Genomic DNA, 23,656 nt, shown 5'->3' with positions numbered 1-23,656 from the left:
TGTTCTCAATAGTTGTGTTCCATAACCAAATCAAAGAATAAAAACCAAGTGTTCACATATTTTTCTTTTATTCATACCATTTTAAAATTTATATAATTATCCTTTTTTACTCATTATTTTCTTGCAGCCAGCTAATAGTTCCATGCACCTTTCTAAAAAAGAAAACACAGAATATTACTTTTAATATGCTTTAGATATGCATGGCTGAGCAGAAAATATTCCCTCTTGTCTCTTTGCTTTTATAATCCTATTGTTTTTACAGAAAGAGTTAGCTGCAATACAACAGTCTTTCCAAGTTGAGCATGCAGTGATGACTATATATTTCTCAGTTTGCTTAAGTATGTATCCTCTGTTATTGAGAATTAGTAGAAGCCATGCAAATTTTTAAAAAGCTGTGTTTTTCAGAAAGTATTAATGCAGGCAGCTCTGAGAAAGAGAGATGAGAAAGAAAACCCCAAGGATTACATATAGGCCTCTGAATAATCTCATAATCTGGTACTTTGATCAATCATTATAGTTGTATGAAGGCCCTGCTTTGTCTCTGAAGAATAAGAACAATCCGAGAGAGAGAGATATGGGAAAACTGGGATAACAGTTGAGAGACATACTCACCTCTTGTTCTTCTCCTCCTTTGTTTTACTGGCATGGAAGACAGAGATTTTGGAGCCAGACAAATCCAAGTTTGAAACTCATACTCATCACTGCATGTAGCTGTGTGGCATCAGGCAGTTTACTCAGCCTCTCTGAATCACACTGTCCTCGTTTATGCTATGGAAACACTACTACTCCCCCAGCCCAGCTGTTGGGTAGATAAACACTCTTGTAGGATAGAGCCTGGAAATAGAACAGAAAGAGGCTGCGACTTTCAGTTATTGTTGTTTAGTCACTAAGTCATGTCCAACTCTTCTGTGACCATGTGGACTATAGCCCACCATGCTCCTCTGTCCATGGGATTCCCAAGGCAGCAATACTTGGGTGGGGTCCCATTTCCTTCTCCAGGGGATATTTCCAACCCAGGGATTGATCCTAAGTCTCCTGCATGGCAGCAGATTTTTTACCACTGGGGTATGCTGGCTATGGGGCTTCCCTGCTGGCTCAGAAATAAAGAATCTGCCTGCCATACAGGAGACAATGTAAGAGATGCTGGTTTGATCCCTGAGTCTGGAAGATTTCCTGGAGGAAGGCATGGCAACCCACTCCAATATTCTTGCCTGGAGAATCCCATGGACAGAGAAGCCTGGCAGGCTACAATCCACAGGGTCAGAAAGAGTCAGACACAACTGAAGCGACTTAGGACACACACATGCTGGCTAATGGCCACCACTCCTTCATCTGTTCAACTTTCAACAAATTATTGATCATCTCACTGTGTCAGGAATACAGTGAACTCCCAGGACTACAGTGAACAAAAGGAAAAGTCTCTTCCCTCAAGAGATTGTGTTTCATCCCTTGAATACTCAGTTATCAAAATTCCATTCCTTCCACCCACTACTCCACTCAAACTCCTCTGGCAAAGTCACCATTGCCTTAGTTATCAAATACAATGGATTGGTTTTGGCCCTCAACAACACTTTTTATAGCATCTAGGCCACAGGACTGGAAAAGGTCAGTTTTCATTCCAATCCGAAAGAAAGGCAATGCCAAAGAATGCTCAAACTACCACACAATTGCACTCATCTCACATGCTAGTAAAGTAATGCTCAAAATTCTCCAAGCCAAGCTTCAGCAATACATGAACTGTGAACTTCCAGATGTTCAAGCTGGTTTTAGAAAAGGTAGAGGAACCAGAGATCAAATTTCGAACATCTGCTGGATCATCGAAAAAGCAAGAGAGTTCCAGAAAAACATCTATTTCTGCTTTATTTACTATGCCAAACCCTTTGACTGTGTGGATCACAAGAAACTGTGGAAAATTCTGAAAGAGATGGGAATACCAGACCACCTGACCTGCCTCTTGAGAATTTGTATGCAGGTCAGGAAGCAACAGTTAGAACGAAACATGGAACAACAGACTGGTTCCAAATAGGAAAAGGAGTACATCAAGGCTGTATATTGTCACCCTGCTTATTTAACTTATATGCAGAGTACATCATAAGAAACGCTGGGCTGGAAAAAGCACAAGGTGGAATTAAGATTGCCAGGAGCAATATCAATAACCTCAGATATGCAGATGACACCACCCTTATGGCAGAAAGTGAAGAGGACTAAAAAGCCTCTTGATGAAAGTTAAAGTGGAGAGGGAAAAAGTTGGCTTAAAGCTCAGCATTCAGAAAACGAAGATCATGGCATCTGGTCCCACCACTTCATGGGAAATAGATGGGGAAACAGTGGAAACAGTGTCAGACTTTATTTTGGGGGGCTCCAAAGTCACTGCAGATGGTGATTGCAGCCATGAAATTAAAAGACGTTTACTCCTTGGAAGGAAAGTTATGACTAACCTAGATAGCATATTCAAAAGCAAAGACATTACTTTGCCAACTAAGGTCCGTCTAGTCAAGGCTATGGTTTTTCCTGTGGTCATGTATGGATGTGAGAGTTGGACTGTAAAGAAAGCTGAGCGCCGAAGAATTGATGCTTTTGAACTGTGGTGTTGGAGAAGACTCTTGAGGGTCCCTTGGACTGCAAGGAGATCCAACCAGTCCATTCTGAAGGAGATCAGCCCTGGGATTTCTTTGGAAGGAATGATGCTAAAGCTGAAACTCCAGTACTTTGGCCACCTCATGCGAAGACTTGACTCATTGGAAAAGACTGATGCTGGGAGGGATTGGGGGCAAGAGGAGAAGGGGATGACAGAGGATGAGATGGCTGGATGGCATCACTGACTCAATGGATGTGAGTCTGAGTGAACTCCGGGAGTTGGTGATGGACAGGGAGGCCTGGCGTGCTGCGATTCATGGGGTTGCAAAGAGTCGGACACGACTGAGCGACTGAATTGAACTGAATATACCTGAGCAATTATCTTCTTCATGCCTAGAACACTCTCTCTTGATTTCCTTTTACCCTCTAACTGAAAATTTTCAGTCTCTATTACTAGTTTTTTTTTCTACTGCCCCTTTCATTTATATAACCTAATCTTCTGACTTTTGCCCTTTTTCTTTTACACGCTACACTAGTGGTTCTTGATCTTTTCACTCCTGAACTTTAAGAATCTAAAGAAGCTATGGGCTGACTTCCTAGGGGGTGGAAATGGATCTGCTTACAAATATACAAAAATTTGCATACATTTTCAGCAGTCTCACAGACCTTTTTCTCTTAAAGCCCACTACTGAACTCCAGGTTAAGGAGTTCCTATGGCTTTAACTGCTACCCATATGTCAATGACTCTCTAATCTCTGTCTCCCACATAAACCACTTTCCTGAGCAACAGGCCTACTGTCCAATAACTTACTAACAACTACATATGAATGTCCCTCCGGCATCTCAGAATTCAAGATATCCCAAGCCAAATTCATTATCATTCCCCTAAAACCTATTTTCTTCCTAGGAGACAACACCTATGGGAAAGAAAACACTATTTTTAAACCTAACAGACTGAGATTTAAATCCAGCCCTGGCAGCTTGAGAAATATACGTAAGCCATTTGTGCTTTAATTTCTTCATATTTAACATGAGGATAATAGTATGTCCCTTTTTGAATTGTTATGAGAATTAAAGAATGGAAAAATCCCTATACGAGCGCCACCACATAGCATACATTCCACAAATTAATACTCCTGGATTCCCAATCTCAGCAAAAGCAACTCTAGTCACCAAGAATCCTAAGTCAAAAATGTAGGAATCATCTTCAATGTGTCCTTTACCTTGTCTGCAACTAATGGACAGCTACACAGTCCTGATTCCTCAACTTCGCCCCCACCCTTAATTCAGGGTGTCATGTTCTTTCTCATGGGCACAGCAATAGTCTCTTAACCACTTGCTCCAGGTCCAATTCCACATTCTTCCAACCTATCCTGTATAGTGAAGCCCAGGGATCTTCCCAAGACACATATCTGATAATGCCATGATGGCTTAAATTTGCCCAGTAATCCGTTGCTTCCAGGATTACATCTACCTTAATAGTTCCCTGAAGACTGACTATGATCTGGCCCCTGTCTACCTCCAACTCAATCATTTGCTTATTTGTGGATATCCTCAACTGCCCATAGTGTTTTGGATTCTGTATCTCTGTCCATACTGCTTCCTTTGACTGAAGGTCCTCACCCTTGTAATGCCTTTTCTTGGCATTCAGACAAACAACTACTCATCTTTCAAAATGCTGATCAAGTATCACCTACACTATGAAGTTACTCCTGACAGCCTCCTGCCATACTGCTGTTCACTCCCACCTCCATCTGACAGGTGATTTTCTATCCTGGCAAAGATGAATAACATATGGTTCCCAGTCTCAAAAAGCTTATAATCATCATTCAACCAAAAATCATGTTATATAACCTGGACTAGTAAGCTGACTTGAAGGTGAAATGATCAGGAATGAAAAAAGAATGAGTTGTAAGTAACTCAAATACTCAGCTCACTGGTGTGTGTCTGTGTCTGCACGCGCATGCTACATGTGTTCAGTTCAGTTCAGTTCAGTTCAGTCGCTCAGTCGTGTCTGACTCTTTGCAACCCCATGAATCACAGCACGCCAGGCCTCCCTGTCCATCACCAACTCCTAGAGTTCACCCAAACTCATGTGCATTGAGTCGGTGATGCCATCCAGCCATCTCATCCTCTGTCGTCGCCTTCTCCTCCTGCCCCCAATCCCTCCCAGCATCAGAGTCTTTTCCAATGAGTCAAGTCTTCGCATGAGGTGGCCAGAGTACTGGAGTTTCAGCCTCAGCATCAGTCCTTCCAATGATGTGTTAGCTACATATTAACTGATTTAATATTCATGAACTATGAGTTGCACACTATTATTACATTATTCCCATTTTAGAAGAGAGGAAACTAAAAGCATAAAGAGACTATAACTTGCCCAACATGACCCATCAAAAAATATCAATATGAATAAAGTATGGACTTCAGTTAACTTTGTAAAATACAAATGACAAATTAAAATGATATACTCTTCAGTTCTAATGGAGTTGGTTGAACGTATTATACAGAGCCTATTATATAGTGTTAAGTCAGAAAGAGAAAAACAAATATCATATACTAATGCAGATACATGGAATCTAGAAAGATGGTACTGATGAAATTATTTGCAGGACAGCAGTGGACACACAGACACAGAGAACAGACTTATGGACAGGACTCAGGGGAGGCGGGGAGGAAGGAGAGGGAGGGATGGATAGACACAGTAACATGGAAACATACATTACCATATGTAAAATAGACAGCCAATGGGAATTTTCTCTATGACTCAGGGATGTCAAACCTTGGCTTTGTAACAACCTAGAGGGGTGGGATGAGAAGGCAAGTGGGAGGGAGGTTCAAGGAGGGGACATCGGTATACCTATGGCTGATTCATGTTGATGTTTGGCAGAAATCAACACAATACTGTAAAACAATTATCCTTCATTAAAAAATTTTTTTAAGTGTATACTTATAAATACGTCATGGGATATATATTTATTGCGCCTATTAAAAGTCTGGCACATAAAGGGAAAAGGTGCTCTATTCTCAAAAACATTTATTTTCGAAATTAAAAAAAAATAGATACAAAGAACAGAAAACTGTACCTCCTTTGAGCAATAAAGTCTTGGGGCAAGAGGAGGCTTTCAAATACATCGGTGAGTTAATGATCGAAATTAAATGAGTGCCGAACGCAGCTCTGGAGCCTTGACCTCCAGCCCACAAGTCCTTAGCCACACCTCACCTTTCCTCCTCGTACGTGGGGGCGGTGGACTAGCCAATGAAAGGGCGGTGCTACGTGGGCCTCCCGTGCGCGTGCGCAGCATCGGCTCGAGGATCATTCCCATCCATGCGCTCGAAAGCAACTTCTTCAGTCTGGTCACTGCCAGCGTCAGCGCTACTCCCTCTGCCGTCGCGCCGCCATTTTGAAGACGGGAAGAGTACGGGCCTGGGACCGCTGGAGGCGGCTGTGGCGGCGGCGACTGGTACGGACGGTTTCCGCCCGCGTTAGCCCCTCCAGATCTGCCCATCTTTGGGCCACAGCTCTGGGTGTTGCCCCTATACTCACAGGGCCCCTGTCGCTGTCCCCGGTCGTCCTGTCACTCTGTCGTTAGGATCTTTTTCGCTTCCTCAACCTTCATCTTTGCTGGAACCTTTGCTCACAGCTTGTTTAGAACCCTGATCGGTGTTAAAATACCTACTTGGAGCCTCAGGACTCCATCCTGGTGGACGGCCCCTCTTTCCTCCCCCGGATCTAGTCGGAGTTGTCTTCCGCAGACACACCGGGCGGGCTGAGAACTGCAAGGCCTCCTGTGGGCAGCGACTTGTGCCCTGTGGGGGTAGGGGGCGAATCCCGGTCTCCTGGGGTCCGGGGACAGCTTGGACTTTGGTCCTGTCGCGGAAGAAGGGACACCCAGTAGACGATGGTGGACATTACCCGAGTGATCTGTTGTTAGAGCTTAATCCGTCACCGGCCTGTTTTGTTTTGTCCTTTCCCAGGAATAACTTTACAAAAGGGAAGATAATTTTCGTCTGCCCTTTCCGCCAGAAATGGCCAATGTGAGTAAATTAGTCTCTTAAGAAGCAGTACAGTAATAAATTATTTTGGGAACTCGTTAAGAAATGGAGGGGCGGGTTTAATTATAATGGCATTGATGGCATAATGTTTCTTGTACTTAGAGAATCAAAAATGTCAAGGGAAACAAGGGGTGTGAAATTAGGTCGATATGCCTTGAAGGTAGCTTGAAAACAAACATATTTCTCAATACTTTTTGTTTATTTATGCAAATTCCTTTTGAGAAATAAATTCAGTGCCAGCATCCTTTGGGTAATTTAAAAAGAAATTATTTTCGTAAATACTTAGAATCTATTTTTAAGCCGGTTTCTGTTTGGGTAGGTTTTGTAGCAGTTTTAGTATAGGAAGTAACCTTACAAATACTACAAAATGAGAGCAGGAGAGATTATTCTCATAGGCCAGAGGTATTTATTCACGGTAACTGTCCAGTGATTTCTTAAACGCATCGTGCCATAGGGGTCATAAAACATACATGAAAACTATTACAGTAAGAGTAGAAACTAATTTTAAAAGTTACACAGAGGTACAATACAGATTCAGAGCTTTGTGGAGAGGGGAAAGTGGGGGTTTGGGTTCATTTAATCAGAGAAACATTTGAATTTTAAAAGATGGGTGAGATTATCTAAATCTCACCCAGAACGGGTATATTCAAAGATACCCCCAGCCCCCCGCCCCACCCTCCTTCAGAAATCAAGAAGTCATTTCTGTCTTCTTGAGTGTAAGATATGTGAAAAAGATGAGTGGGAAATAAGGTTGGATTGTGGATTTAGGATCAAGTAACAAGAGTCTTCGGAGAAGGCAGTGGCAACCCACTCCAGTACTCTTAACTGGAAAATCCCAGGGACGGGGGAGCCTGGTGGGCAGCCGTCTGTGGGGTCGCACAGAGTTGGACACGACTGGAGCGACTTAGCAACAGCAGCAGCAAGAATCTTGGGGCTTTCCCAGGTGGCTCAGTGGTACAGAATATTCCTGCAAAGCAGGAAACTCGGGTTCCATCCCTGGGTCAGGAAGATCCCCTGGAGTAAGAAATGGCAACCCACTCAAGTATTCTTGCTTAGGAAATCCAACGGACAGAGGAGCCTGTTGGGCTACAGTCCGTGGGGTCACAAAGAGTCGGATGCGACTTAGCAACTAAACCACCAGCAAAGAGTTTTGAATGATAGACTTGGTAATTTGGACTTTATTCTTTAAATTTTGGTGATTTAATTAGAGTTGTGTGTTAGGAAAACTAACATGGTAACGTAACAATTACCCAGGATTGTAGTCTTGTAGTTGAATGTGATACGTCAAGTAATAATCTAATGATGAGACTGTAGGGCCAGGGGAGGATGCTTAAGTGTTCAGGTGGACAGAATGCTCTGGAAACAGGCCTTGCATTTTGGAGACATCTGGAGGAGGTTCAGTTTATCTGGATGTTGAGGAAAGAGTTGGAATTTGTCCGACCTAAGCGGAGAAGGAAAACGGCATTTTAGTGGAAGAAATCTTACGCAGTATTAAAGACAGAAATATGGAAATGTTGGGTAGGTATTTTTATGTGACTGAAAAGTGGAGTAAGAGAAGGGAAGATAAAATTAGTAAGAAATTCTGTCAGCGGTAGAAAGACCAGTCAAAGAACACACAGGTTGGATTTCAGAATACTATATGAAAGGGAAAAAGAATGATTCCAAAGTATCAATTGGCTAGACTATTCCAGCCTCCTGGTAACTAGTTTTCATACCACCTCTCTAATCCCACTCCTTTCTCTCCTCTACCCGTAGTTGTACATTCCTTAAAACATCTTTTATTTTTATCAGTTAACTCTCTTCCTCCCTGCCTACAGGTTAAAATTCTGATTTATTATCTTGTAATAGGCCCTTTCCTGTCTGTGTCACAAAATATAAAGCCTCTTATAGTTGCTCATAAGTTAAATTTCAAGCCTGTTCTTTACTGCATTACTTAACATCCACCTTCAGTGAACCTGTCACTCTTTGAAAACGACCTCCATACCTTTCTTCCTAAAAGGCCTTCATTGAAATGAGTGCCTAAATTTCTGTTTCTTCACAACCCAGTATATCCTCCATGAAACTTTTCCTATGACCTCAAGGATCTCTTAATTGTTCAAATCTTTTAGTAGAATTCCACAGATGATATGGTATTTGTTCTTACGCGTTTTCCACTAATCTAAGAGTCAGCAGTGTTTTAAAATATAAAGGGCCAGGTAGCAAATATTTTAGGCTTTGTAGGCCAGAGTCTCTGAAAACTGCAGTTATGACAAGAAAACAGCCATAGACAGTACATAAATGGGTGTGGCAGTGTTACAACAGAACTGTATTCACCAGAACAGACAGGAGGCTACAGTCCGCTGCAGTTAGCAAACCCCTGCATTAAGTTATTCTGACTTAGCTATTTTGATTAAGTTTATACATGAAAGATGTTCACACATTTATATTGTAACTGACCTGCGTCTAGCAAATGAACCTAGGAGCAGAGAAGGTATCATGAAGATGTGTGCTAAACTGGAGGAAAGTGGACATTGCCGTAAAATCAAGAGAAAGATAGCATAGGAGGTAATCAGTACAATCTAATAGCAATAAAAGAAGAGTGTGAAAGTAAGTAGGATTTTTTTCCTAGGAGAGGTTTTGAAAGTTCTTTATTTTGAAAATAGAAGAATCTTACTAGCTGTGCCACTTTTTTAGTGTTGCTGCTGAACACAGGACAACTTTTCAAAGTTCCTGTTCTTTCTGTATGGCACTCTTGATTCTGGCCTTGCTAGGAAAGCCATATATTTTTACCCAAATAACATACTTGTGTGTGTGTGTTTTTTTTAATATTTGTGTTTATTTTTAAAATTATAAATATGTGTGATGCTCATTCTATGGCAGGTGCTCAATAACAGTAGAATCAATGTTGGTTTTAAAAGATACATTGCAATGGGAGGATTTGCCTGAGATTGTCTGTGTTAGTATAACATTTATATCCAGAATAATTTTGGGTTTTGTGTCGTTCTTAGGTGCTCTGTAACAGAGCCAGACTGGTTTCCTATCTCCCAGGATTTTGCTCTTTAGTTAAAAGGGTTGTCAATCCCAGAGCCTTTTCAACCGCAGGATCTTCAGGTTCTGATGAGTCTCATGTGGCCACTGCACCTCCAGATATCTGTAAGTAAAATTTATTTTTGCTTTACTTAAAATTGTTTCATAACATTTGTTATGTTTCCTGTAATATTTCTACTTGAAGTTTTACTGATCTTCTAAAGTTGAGTTTATCCCTTTGAAAGTAAAATCAGAGCTCTGCCTAACTATTTATGCCAGAAAGTTACAATACTTAAAAAAATAAAAGAATGAATATTGGTTTCTAAAACTTACTTTCTTGAACTTTAGTTTTTTTCTAATCTATATTCAGACACACACTGTCTTCCCTGAAACAAATCTTTTTTTGATCCTATTAAACTATGTTACTACTGCTTGCCACTCTTTGCTGAATTTCCTAAATATAGCCATCACTTCGGAGAAGGCAATGGCACCCCACTCCAGTACTCTTGCCTGGAAAATCCCATGGACGGAGGAGCCTGGAAAGCTGCAGTCCATGGGGTCGCTGAGGGTCGGACACGACTGAGCGACTTCACTTTCACTTTTCATTTTCATGCATTGGAGAAGAAAATGGCAACCTACTCCACTTGCCTTGAGAATCCCAGGGATAGGGGAGCCTGGCAGGCTGCCATCTATGGGATCACACAGAGTCGGACATGATTGAAGTGACTTAGCAGCAGCAGCCGCAGCCGTTACTTTTTACTAACTAGTGTTTATTAAATCAAAGTCTGCTTTTTCTTATCCACCTTGTATACCACTATATCACATTAATCATTCTCAGTTCAGTTCAGTTCAGTCGCTCAGCCGTGTCCTACTCTTTGCGACCCCATGAATCGCAGCACGCCAGGCCTCCCTGTCCATCACCAACTCCCGGACTTCATTCAGACGCACATCCATTGAGTCAGTGATGCCATCCAGCCATCTCATCCTCTGTCGTCTCCTTCTCCCCCTGCCCCCAGTCCCTCCCAGCATCAGAGTCTTTTTCCAATGAGTCAACTCTTCACATGAGGTGGCCAAAATATTGGAGTTTCAGCTTTAGCATCATTCCTTCCAAAGAAATCCCAGGGTTGATCTCCTTCAGAATAGACTGGTTGGATCTCCTTGCAGTCCAAGAGGCTCTCAAGAGTCTTCTCCAACACCACAGTTCAAAAGCATCAGTTCTTCAGCACTCAGCCTTCTTCACAGTCCATCTCTCACATCCATACATGACCACAGGAAAAACCATAGCCTTGACTAGACGGACCTTAGTCGGCAAAGTAATGTCTCTGCTTTTGAATATGCTATCTAGGTTGGTCATAACTTTTCTTCCAAGGAGTAAGCGTCTTTTAATTTCATGGATGCAGTCACCATCTGCAGTGATTTTGGAGCCCAAAAAAATAAAGTCTGACACTGTTTCCACTGTTTCCCCATCTATTTCCCGTGAAGTGATGGGACCAGATGCCATGATCTTCGTTTTCTGAATGTTGAGCTTTAAGCCAACTTTTTCACTCTCCACTTTCACTTTCATCAAGAGGCTTTTTAGTTCCTCTTCACTTTCTGCCATAAGGGTGATGTCATCTGCATATCTAAGGTTATTGATATTTCTCCCAGCAATCTTGATTCCAGCTTGTGTTTCTTCCAGTCCAGCGTTTCTCATGATGTACTCTGCATATAAGTTAAATAAGCAGGGTGACAATATACCGCCTTGATGTATACTCCTTTTCCTATTTGGAACCAGTCTGTTGTTCCATGTCCAGTTCTAACTGCTGCTTCCTGACCTGTTGCTTCCTGACCTGTTGCTTCCTGACCTGCATATAGGTTTCTCAAGAGAGGTTTATAAAGCACACTAAAATACTAAGGGAGGGCTCTTAGAAACTTTACCTAATCTATTCTGAAGTCATTGCCCATGGAATCCTTTTTTCATTCAGTACATTACTTACAGTGTAATGTCAGTTCACTTGGGCATGCAAAGCCTCCCCTAGTTTTCTTGCCTCAGTTTTCTAACTCCATCTCTGATTATTCTTCAGTTTTCTTGATCTGAAGGCCAAACATATATCTATCATAAATTAAAGGTCTGTCACTCAGAATAGTTAAGGGTTTGTATTATGAATATACAACTTGGCTGCCCTGTCCATGGGTTCTGCATCCTCAGATTCAGCCAATCAGAGACTGAAAATATTTGAGAGGGTGGGGAATTCCAGAAAGTTCTAAATAGCAAAACTTGAATTTGCCATGTGCCAGCAATTATTTACATATCATTTACTTTGTGTTCAATATTATAGGTAATCTGGAGATGATTTAAAGTATACAGGAAGATGTACATAGGTTACATATATGCACATACAGTTCATTCTTGAACAGCATGGGTTTGAGCTGTGCATATCCGTTTTATACAGAAGTTTTTTTCCAATAATAACTAACTACGGTATTACACAGTTCTCGGTTCCTTGACTCTGAGCATGTGGAAATGACTAAACAGAGAGCTGACTGTGAATTATACTCAGATTTTTGACTACAGGGTTTGAACAACTAACTCTTGAGTTGCTCAAAGGTCAGTTGAACTATAGCCTTTTTATATAAGGACTTGAGCATATGCAGATTTTGATATCCATGAGGGTCCAGGAAGCATTGCCCTGTGAATACCTAGGGAGAACTATATAAAGAATTTTTGTAGATCAATAGGACAAAAACAAGCCAGTAGAAAACCAAACAAAAATTTCAAAAATGAGTTTTAACAGGCTATTTCTGTAAGAGAAAACCTAAATGACCAGTAAACATTTGAAAATATGCTCATATCCAATATTAATATTGAATATTTATTTGAAGACACATCCGAATAATCTATAAAACCCATGTTGTTCAGAACAGCTGATAAGTTTTAGTTTGTGAACTGACTCCAGTCAGTCATTGGTGGCTGTCTAGAGCCTTATCACTCAGTGTGATCTGCAGACCAGTATAGCATGGCCTGATATAGCATCAGCATCATCTGGGACTGGTTAGAAGTGAATTTTGAGCCCACTTTAGATCTGGTAAATCAGAATCTGCATTTTGAGAAGTTCTCAGATGATTCTTAATACTTAATAGTTTGAGATGTGCTGGGCTAGAGTGTTTGGGTTGAGAATTATGTGACAGTGTCTGGGTTCAGCAGGGAAAAGTTCCATAATTGATAGGTAATGTCTGTCATAGGTATGGAAGAGAGATATGGGCATCACATAGGGGCAGCTATAATGACATGACCATTTTTAGTCACTTAGTTCTAGCAGAATATTTATAAATACTTTTATTGCCAACTAAAGTCTGCAGCCATCCTTTCCTTTCTCTGAACAAAATTCCTACTCTGCGTATTTCTTCATTTGGTTTTCTGAGCTACTTTTTCTGGATCTTTTTTAATTTTTCACGTTAGGATTTTTTTTTTTTTATAGGAATAAAGTAATGTGTATTCTTCTGTAAGTATTTAATCCATATTCATGCATGTGACTGGTAAACAGGGCATTATGTCACTTTGGTTGGTACAGAATTTTTTCAAGTCCATTAATGTTTTGTGCCACCAGGTAACAGCAGTTGAATGCCCCTCCCGAAGGGTTCCCTGGTGGCTCAGATGGTAAAGAATCTGACTGCAGTGTGGGAGGTCCGGGTTCAATCCGTGAGTCAGGAAGATACCCTAGAGAAGGAACTGGCCACCCACTCCAGTATTCTTGTCTCAAGAATCGCATGAACAGGGAGGCCTGGTGGGCTACAGTCCATGTGGTCACAAAGAATCTAACACGACTGAACGATTAACATATACACACTCCCCAAGCGTAACCACTATTAAGTCTGGTATCTTTACTTTCAAGTTTGGTTTGGTTTTTTTTTCTGTATTTAAAGCATTATAAGCATGTAAAATAAATGTCACATATACTGTTCTTGGACTTAGCTTTTTCTTTTAATGTCATTTATCCTGTGAATTTCTTTCACCATATGTAAAGATTTACTAATGACTGTTAAGAATTACATAGTACAGAAGTTCCCAGATGGTCTGATGGTTAGGATTCCAGGCTTTCACTACCATGGTCTGGGTTCAGTTCCTTTCTAGGGAACAGAGATCCCACAAGCCACACGGTGAAGCCAGACAAAAAAGAATTACATAGTATAGATTACAATGCTTTATTCAATCTGTTCCCTAATAAGGGAATTAACTATGAGTTGGCAGCTGGTTGCTTCAACTAGGGTTTCGGAAATAACATGAAACCAACTAGCATATTCAACCAGTAAAGCAAACTTAAAGATCTATTGTTTAGGTTAAAAAAAAAAAAAAAACCTTATTGGAAGAACAACATTCTTTCACATTCTTTCAGTCTAATGCACTTAAGTTGTAAGGAGAAAATTGCTCCTTTTGTTGTTCCTCTTCAGGCTCTCGAACAGTTTGGCCTGATGAAACTATGGGACCATTTGGACCTCAGGATCAGAGATTCCAGCTTCCTGGGAACATAGGTTTTGACTGTCACCTCAACGGTACAGCATCACAGAAGAAAAGCCAAGTTCATAAAACTTTACCTGATGTTCTAGCAGAACCTTTATCGAGCGAAAGACATGAGTTTGTTATGGCACAATATGTGAATGAATTTCAGGTATGTTGTTAATATCATTCATTCTGTTTTCTAATTATTACAGCTGTATTTCTGATAACTATGAGCATATTACTTTCATTGAAAAAAAAAAAAACTAAGTCCAGTATATACAGAAAAAGCATGTATAGTTTTTAAAACCTTGGTATTGTCCTATACATGGTTTTGCTATATAATTTTTCACATTGCAGTTTCTTAGGTAATTGATTCTTCAGAATATCTTTTTTAATAAATATTTATTGTAAACATAAATAACTTAATTTCTGTAACTGGAAATTTAGATTTTCTTTTATTCATTTTTACAAACAGTAATTATAATCTATATACGGACCAAATTCCAATTAGTTTTATATTCCTCTAACCATTTAGAAACTTAAGAAAATTTTGAGATCTCTAAAATTCTTCAGATATAGTAAACTAAAAAGTAGGATTTTTAAATAGGTTTTGTAAAAACAATTCCTGAGAGGTTTTTTGAGTTTTTTAGAACTGGTATTGCATGTGAATTCTTTAAATGAGTTTTAAAACTAGTATTGCATCCTTGCTCACTCAAATGGGAAGTTACATGCATTTCAGAGTTTGTCACACCCCCTGATCCTTACCATTTTTCATATTTCTATGTAGTTTCAGGTGAAGATTTTGATCAAAACGATATTATAAAAAGTAATAACCCCTCACAGTCTCAGTAACCTAACACTGGGACACAGTTGACCTCCCCTTTTTATCTCAGATAATTCCTTCTCCGTCTTCTTGGCGCCTCCTCTGTCTACCAGTTATACAATATTTCCCAAATGTCTATTCTTCATTTTCGCCTTTGACTTGCTCCCTGGTCACTTAAGTCCTCAGCTTTCTCCATAGGCTATGTCTTCATATTTCCTAACTTACTGTTTCTGTTTCTCACGTTGCTGGTTCTGTATTACTTGCCAAATATCTTTATCTGGATGTCTCAGAAGTACCAAAATTAGGACTGGTACACATCTAGTACTGAATGAGCCGTTTTTTCTCTCAAAACTTGTCTTTATTCCCATGTTGTCAGTAGTATAAGTGACTTAGTCATCCTCACACTGTCCCAGAAGTAAAGATGACAGTGACAACCTGCCTGCTCTTTTCATCATTCCCCCATGTACAGTGACAATTGCATTGCTTTCATCTCTGAAAGTAGCCCTTAAATTTGTGTCAGTTTAGTTCTCAATTCTGCCTTATCTCTGTTTTTAGAGGCATTATAGTAGGATGGACTGTGGAGATAGGATAAATCTGTATACAGAGATTAACTCTTATTTATTGATACTTAATTTCGTGACCTTGAGAAAGTTACTTCACCTTTTTGAGACTGTTTCTTTATATGTAAAATAAGGACAATTTATTAATATTATTTAATTTAAAATAAAAGTCAAAATTTTGTAATGTGGCATAAATGGATTTCCATAGTTTTGATCCTTTTCTCACCTCCCAACGATTTCCTACTCCTTCTACATTCTAATCACAGCATACTTTTCATTTTTTGAAAATTACACCTTTCTCTTTGACCATTGCATGCCTTTGCACTATTATTTCTTGCTAGACTGTTTTTTTTCCCTCTGGGATTCTTAATCTGTATTCTGTCCATTCTTTAATATGTCAGACACATATATTAGTTAACATGTAACTCAAATGTGATTTCAACCTTTTCCTGATTTCTCCCAACAAAGCAAGGTTCTTCCCCATTTATACCTCCAGAAGACTTCCTTCACAACTCTGTAGCACTTTTCATATTGGATTGCATTTATTTGTTCATGCTGTTTTTCTTCTCCTAACCCTTATATACCTAAGAGTGAAGACTGGAGTTTTATCATTGTAGTGTCTGCTCCTGTTATAATGGCTGATGTATAATAGGCACCCATTAAATTTCAATTGAATAAGAGCCTCTAGACTTTTCCTGTTGGAGAGATTATATATTTAATCACGTTGTTTTGTAAGTTGATGTTCTTAATGCCCATTTTACAGAACAAAAGAAAGGATAATTAGATATAACAAAATATCAGAAGAGGTAACATTATAAGATATAATCATGGCATTTTTAAGTTTTTTAACCAACTTCTATTAAGTCTAGAATATCAGTAGGTATATATTCCTTTTTTTAAAATTCAACATTTTTTAAAAAATTCTCAAATTACATTCATTATAGAGAAAAGTTTGAGTATGTAAGAATACACTGATTATTACCTGATCACCAGCTAGATTAGAATTATTGAAAAAGCTTTCTAGGACAAACAAGTTTATAACGGGCAGGATATTTTCTTTGAACTCCAGATTTTGTTTATATATATTTCTTATTCCCCTAAAGGGTAGTGGTGTACCTGTTGAACAAGAAATTAACAGTGCAGAAACTTACTTTGAAAGTGCCAAAGTAGAATGCGCAATCCAAACGTGTCCAGAGTTGCTGCGAAGAGGTATGTCGTGCTTTTATTCATTTTGACACTAGTGTGTGTCAGATTATGTCACTAATTTAAATATGTTGAAAACTGTACTCCTTAGGAATTAAATGTTTTGTAACTAAATATTTTAACATGTCTCGCTGGAAACGATGATTGCCTGGCCAAGAAAAAGATTAGCAAATGTCACCTGACATCTGACCTCATGCTACCATTAGATAGGATTAGTAGAATTTTTAGTAACTTTTTCCCTAAAGTCATCCTACTCCCAGGTAATTACTGAGAAAAATCTTAATAATAAACTTTTTTTAATTCCAAGACTAACAACATGTAACCCAATTTACTCTTTGGAATTGTTGGCAGTATATTTTTGTTTCATCCAAAAGGAACAGAAGTAAACCAAAACTAAATTTATTTCATCCTTTTAAAAAATAATATGCATTTATAAACCTAATTTGGTACCATAATGATTTGACTTAATCATTATTTTTCTAAAGTGTTTTATGCACTGTTTCTTTTTTCAAAAAAAAATAATTTTTTCCTGGAATTTTATTCTTATTTATAGATTTTGAATCACTGTTTCCAGAAGTAGCCACCAACAAACTAATGATTCTGACTGTAACACAGAAAACTAAGAATGATATGACTGTTTGGAGTGAGGAGGTAGAAAATGAAAGAGAAGTGCTCTTGGAAAAGGTAATTCTTTCGATTGCTGACTGTTTAATTTTATAATCTTATTTAAACACCAGTGAATACTGTTTTAAAATGATGGCTGTCTTTTCTTACCATTATTAGTTCTCTCCTAATGTATGTCAGTATTTAAAAAATGTACATGTTTTCTGAAAATAAAAATGCCAGAGTTTTTTTTTTAGTATCTTTGAAAAATTTATATTCTGTCCAGTACTTCCTTAGTTTTTTGTTTTTTTTTTTTAATTTATGTCTGTCTTAGGAAGTTTGGAAATGCAATAAACAACTCTTCATAAAATTAACTCTTCATACCCACCCTGTCTCCTCTCTTATCCTTTTCTTTCCCTCCATGCCTCTGTCTCTTAAGCATGTCAAGTAAAAAGTGACAATTACCTAATCCTTCTTCAAAGTGTAAACAATAGCAGTGTACACAATAATAATATAATAGTTGTACATACCTACATTTTTCCCATCCTTTGCTTTTAACTAGAAAATACGTTTTGACACCTTTCCTTCACATTGCTCATAGATTATATTTCATTCTTTGTAAAATCTGTATAATATTAGATTACATGGGCAAACCATAAATCTTTTAAATTATTTAAAAAATTTTTAGTCTTTCGTAAGTTGAAAATCAAACTTTTGCCTTTATAGGCAGTGAATATATTTGTACATGTATTTTTATGTACATACTTACATATTCCTAAATAGGGAATTGCTAAATCAAGGGGTATATTTATTTATTTTAAGTTATAATATATACTGTCAATTTGTCCACCAAAAAGATCATCCTATTATATAGGCTGTTACTCTTACCCTGGATATTAGCATTATTTTTCATTTTTATCAACCTGAGAAATAAGTGGTAACTTAAAATCTCATATTCAGAAATTATATGAGTTTGATTCCTTTGTATGTATGACATTAAGATTAGCTTACTTAACTACAGTTGAAAAAATTCTCTTTACTAATTTAAATGCAGAATAATATTGGGAGTTTTTTAATGTTTTCTTTAGTGTTGGATGTATGGTTCTCACAACTTATAAAAATATTGTTTACATACTTTAACAAAGTATTTTATGATAATGACTTCACACTTAATGTCCCAAATACAGCTTTGCTAATAAATTCCAGGTAGTAATTAAGTCAGGAGCAAGTTATATGCTAGTTAACAAAGAAGTTATAGAGAGGCATAAGACATTGTCTCTGATTTTTAGAAGATCTGAATTTGATGAGTTGAAATTTAAATATACAATAACTCAGTAAACATATACTGTTTATATATTAAGACCAGGAGTAGTTTATCATCACTATCATTTAGATGCTGGAGAGTTTGTTCTCACATGTACATTGCATTGTAAGTCCTACTTTCTGATTCATCTAAGATTCTGAGCCTCATTTGATACTGACTCCAGTATAAATATAACTCAGTTTTCTATAACAAATTTTCAGGTTTTTGAAATGGCACTATACTTTTTCATGTGATTTTTAATTTTATAGTGACTAAAGCTGTTTTATTTTTTATGGAAAAGAAAACATCTCTTTCTATTTTAGATATGTTAGTGATTATTTTAGGATCACACTTGTAGATATTTTATCTTTTGTGGTTTAAATCTATCCTAGTTTTTTCCAGCAGATGTCAGTGTTTCCTGTTGATGAGCAGAACAAGATAAACATTTAAACTGGTTCTTTCTGTGATCATTTGGCATTCTTAATCTTTGCAAACATTTAAATACATTGTTTTGTTCACCTTGTAGTTTTTGTGTATGTCTTACTAAATTGATACATAATTTTAATGACTTTTCTAGACCATATTCAGTTTTCCTGCTTTTTAAGAATTGCAAGGATTAATGAAATATAGCAGTAAGTGCAAATATTACATAGATAACCTAAAGAATGCAGTATTTGTAAATTTTTTCATTAGTTTACAAAAAAGTTTAGGCATACCTTGGAGATATTGCTGATTCGGCTCCATCACAGTAAAGCTGATATGGCAATAAAGTGAGTTACATGGATATCTTGGTTTCCAGTGCTTATAAAAGTTATGTTTATGTTATACTATAGTCTATTAAATGTGTAATAGCATTGTCTTAAAAAATGCATACCATAATTTTAAAATACTTTGTTGCTAAAAAATGCTAACCGTCATCTTAGCCTTCAGTGAGTCATAGTAGTAAAACATCAGTAAAGGTCAGTGACTACAGATCATCATAAATATAATAATAGATGAAAAAGCTTGGAATACTGAGAGAATTACAAAAATGTGACACAGAGACATGAAGTGAGCAAATATTACTGGAAAAATGTCATCAATAGACTTGCTGGACACAGGGTTGCCACAGGCCTTCAACTTGTAAAACAACACATTATCTGTGAAGTACAGTGAAGTCCAAAAAATGAGATATGCCTGTATTTAGAGAACATAGGTTAGTTTAGGTTGTATATCTATAGGAGGGATCAATAAACTTTTTCTAAGGAGCCAGATGGTAGCTTTTTAGGTTTTGTAGGTCATAGGCTCTCAACTACTCAGTTTTACCCTTGTATTGTTAAAGAAACCATATAAAGTGAAGTGAAGTCACTCAGTCGTGTCCAGCTCTTTGCGACCCCATGGACTATAGCCCACCAGGCTCCTCCATCCATGGAATTTTCTAGGCAAGAGTACTGGAGTGGGTTGCCATTTCCTTCTCCAGGGGATCTTCCTGACCCAGGGATCAAACCTGGGTCTCCCGCATTGCGGGCAGACGCTTTACCATCTGAGCCACCAGGGAATCCCTAAGAAACCATAGACAATATATAAATGAATAGGCATGGCTACATTTCACCAAAACTGTATTTATACACACAGGCGGCAGCTCAGTTTGACGGCTCTCTGACTATCACTTCCTCATCCCTTATTTAGAGTATGGCCCATGTGCCTAACTTTAGCTTGGACTTTGAACCAGCTGAATGCCAGAGATGCTCAGTGAGTTCTCATCACTCAGGGTGGGCCTGAAATTCATGTTACCCAGCGCTGCATGACCCCTGATAACACTATTCAGCTGCAGCCTTGCAGTTGGCACTCTGCTCGACCTCAAGAAATCTCACCCTGTGTCTGCACAGCTCAGCATGAGGCTACTGAACCAGGAAAGACTGTTCTACAGACTGCTTTGAAACCCTATTGTGCGTCACGCTCTTTTCCAGCACTCTACCCCACAAAGTCCAGATGCTACAGCTGTCCAGACCTGTTGCTTTCTACTGCCTCAGCTCAGTGACACTGTCACTTTGCTTGGGCTCCACTTCTTTGTCCTGAAACAGGACAGTGTCCTCAGACAGAAGGCTAAAGCATATATGGGGATCACCTTATTTGTTTCCCTTCTCTTGAAGACTACAATTTTGTGTCTGCCTATTGTTCAGTGTCTCAAAACAGTTGCGTCATGTATTTCAGTCGTTTTTGTGGTTTTCAGCAGGTGGCAAGTTTGATAACTGTTACTCTATTATGACTGAAAGTGGAATTGTGCCCTTGATTTTAAACACTTACAGTCTGTCCTTTTTTTTTAACATTCTAATCTGGTTCTAATATTTGTTGTCTTTTTCACTGCTTAGAGTTCTGGTAAAGCTAGTCTTTGCATCATAGGAGTTAACATCACAGGATTTTGAATAGGTAATGCATGTACATGGTCTGTATTATTTATACACTACATAGAAAAATAGAGGAGCGTATAGTGAAAAGTAAGTATGCTGTCCAGCCCTATACCCAATCTATCCTTTTATCTTATTTTCATGTGCCTTGTCAGAAATATTTCATGACTATGTGACTGGATAGGTGTATTTTTGAAGGACATACAAATAAGTACCTGTTTTTAAACAACTTCCATTCAAATGAATGGTTCAGATCTTTTCATTATGAATATTTTGTTTTCCCTTTCTTATTTTGAAATTTCTATAGTGATACAAAATAGCAACTATAGTTTATAATCCTTGACAAATTTGGGAGTTAATAGCACAAAAGTGATTAGAAATAGTTCCTAAAACAAATAATTTAGAAGAAAAAAATGTACAATTTAGACTTTAAAAAAATGAAAGTTTTATATTAACCATTAATCATTTGGACTGGTGAAAATAATCTTAAGACTATAACCCCTAATTTATCATTAGTTTTAATTTTTTATTAATCTTGTGTTCTCTATCTGAGGCAAAAGATATTTATTTTTAAAATTTTATTGAAAAATAAAACAATCTGTAGTGATGCTATCTTGAGCATAATATATTTGTGTCTTTTTCTGTGCAGTTCATCAGCGGTGCTAAGGAAATTTGCTATGCCCTCCGAGCTGAAGGCTATTGGGCTGACTTTATTGACCCATCATCTGGTTTGGCAGTGAGTAATTAAATACATTTTGAAAGCTAGATTATAAGTTGAAGTAGGAATTATTTTTTTATAATTATAGCCTAGGTAAATATAAATCATTTAGGACTTCTTGAAAACCCTACAGTTTTAAGCGCAGAAGTATAAGAATCATTTGAATTCACAACTTTGAGGGACCTCTGGACCTCACTCCTGGTTAAAGTTCTCCATTGCTTTAAATCTTTTTTATTAAAAATAATTTCAAATTTTATTTTTTCCATCCTTACTGATAGACGTTATTCAAATTAAATTGAATTAGTGTGCTTACTGTTAGTTAAAATTAGCATTCAGTAGTTTCATTAAGGAAGAAAATTATTTTTAGAATTAAGAAAATTTGGATGTTAAAGAAATACTTAGAAAAGTAACTTTTTGGAAATTAACATTTATAAAGCTATACTTTAAAAAAAATAATGAGCCACTATTATCAAATTTTAATTTCTGTGTATGTCTTTCAGTTACAAATATTAATAAATTTTATTTTAATCTTAAGATAGAAGTATATATTGTTTCTTCTCAAAGTTAAGATTTAGTGAGTACTAGAAATGAAAAACACCCTGGGCTATAATTTCTTATCTTAAAAATTATAAAGGTGAACCATAGATGATTGCCTAAGACTCATGTCATCTCTAAAGGTCATGTGAAGTTATGCATTTGGTTCTAGATAACATACAGTCTGCTAGATCATTCACATTTCCAGAATACACAGGTATTGAGGGGAGAGGTTTTAGGACAGTTAGGTGTTGCATGTGACCCTTTTATTTCTTAGTTGACCTTCTAAATATTTGCATTATTTATACAGATCTGTGTTCATGTCTACATAAAAATTATTACTCCATTATCTTTCTTGTTAATAAAAATATGACATCATTTTTTATTTCTTCCAGTTTTTTGGACCATATACAAACAACACTCTTTTTGAGACAGATGAACGCTATCGACATTTAGGATTCTCTGTTGATGATCTTGGCTGCTGTAAAGTGATTCGTCACAGTCTCTGGGGTACCCATGTGGTTGTAGGAAGTATCTTCACTAATGCTACACCAGACAGCCATATTATGAAGAAATTAAGTGGAAACTAGCAGTAGGGTTAATTAATTTGATCTTCTGCTGGTCTGTAACATTTGGGATGATCCACAAGCATTGTCAAAGGCTTCCGTTTTTAAAATTTACTCCCTTGTAGGTATTTATTTCAACATTATGGATTTACAATATTGGCAAGTGGTTTATGATTTTTAAATTTCAGGTACTCATATTATCATTAAATACATGTTGAGCACATCCACATTGTACAGAATGTGATAATTAACATGTAACCAGGGTATGATCTCATACTGTTGCTTCTCCCCTTAATTGGAAAAACCTCACTTTTAATTATACCTCTCCAAAAATAAATCACACATTTGGCTATGATCATATGTGTTTTTTTTTTAATTGCAGTCTTTTTAAAATACAGTTCTTAAAGTTTTTTTCTTTTTTTAAATAAATGCAATTGAGAATTCGGGATTCAGTGTAGATTTAACTTAAAAAATTTTTTTTTTCTTTATTGTCGAGTGTCCTGGTACCAGTCTGAGTATTAACTTTGAAATGTATATGCAGAAAAAGAAGAATAAGAATAATGCTACATGTTTACATATAAAAGAATTTGAATCTCAACTTTAAATAATAGTAAAAAGTAATTCTTAACTCCTTGGTGAGACAGGTAAGTGTTTTGTTCTCAGACAAAACTATTACTCAGCTGCTAGGTTTATTTCTCTAATTTTAACAGATAGAAAATGCAGTAGTTTACAGAAATGCCTTAGGGTGGACAGAACTTGTTTTTACAACATTTTAAACTCGGGATTATGTTGGATTTGTCTTTTGTCAGTAGGAATAGAGATAAATCTCAGGAGAACAAGTAACTT

The 23,656-nt window shown here is 37.5% G+C and overlaps 1 protein-coding gene and 1 long non-coding RNA gene across 4 annotated transcripts; one reads left to right on the top strand and one right to left on the bottom strand.

The window, feature by feature from the left end:
• LOC102186638 lies at positions 45-5,823 on the bottom strand. Of its 2 annotated transcripts, XR_001919537.1 has the most exons (4): positions 5,661-5,823; positions 5,301-5,373; positions 613-834; positions 45-152 (listed from the first exon to the last, which is right to left on the bottom strand). It is a non-coding gene; the product is annotated as an uncharacterized LOC102186638 (long non-coding RNA). The 2 variants fall into 2 exon arrangements; XR_309785.3 differs by lacking the exon at positions 5,301-5,373.
• MMADHC (methylmalonic aciduria and homocystinuria, cblD type) lies at positions 5,898-23,165 on the top strand. Of its 2 annotated transcripts, XM_013967881.2 has the most exons (8): positions 5,898-6,038; positions 6,553-6,612; positions 9,618-9,762; positions 14,065-14,282; positions 16,600-16,705; positions 17,253-17,383; positions 21,642-21,728; positions 22,640-23,165. In XM_013967881.2, the coding sequence occupies exons 2-8, from the start codon at positions 6,604-6,606 to the stop codon at positions 22,832-22,834; spliced, it is 891 nt and encodes a 296-aa protein (XP_013823335.1). In that variant the 5' UTR covers positions 5,898-6,038; positions 6,553-6,603; the 3' UTR covers positions 22,835-23,165. The 2 variants fall into 2 exon arrangements, with proteins under 2 accessions (XP_013823335.1, NP_001272543.1); NM_001285614.1 differs by lacking the exon at positions 5,898-6,038 and having other exon boundaries at positions 6,604-6,612; positions 22,640-22,834.

Source organism: Capra hircus, chromosome 2 (genome assembly GCF_001704415.2).
Source record: "Capra hircus breed San Clemente chromosome 2, ASM170441v1, whole genome shotgun sequence".
Lineage (NCBI taxonomy): Eukaryota > Metazoa > Chordata > Mammalia > Artiodactyla > Bovidae > Capra > Capra hircus.
Note: the sequence above shows the minus strand (reverse complement) of the source record. Positions and strands in the feature narration are given on the sequence as shown.

Coding starts and splice junctions, on each gene's coding strand:
- MMADHC (XM_013967881.2), top strand. Junction 14,283..16,599: donor AATATGTGAATGAATTTCAG/GTATGTTGTTAA, acceptor ATTCCCCTAAAG/GGTAGTGGTGTACCTGTTGA. Junction 21,729..22,639: donor ACCCATCATCTGGTTTGGCA/GTGAGTAATTAA, acceptor TATTTCTTCCAG/TTTTTTGGACCATATACAAA.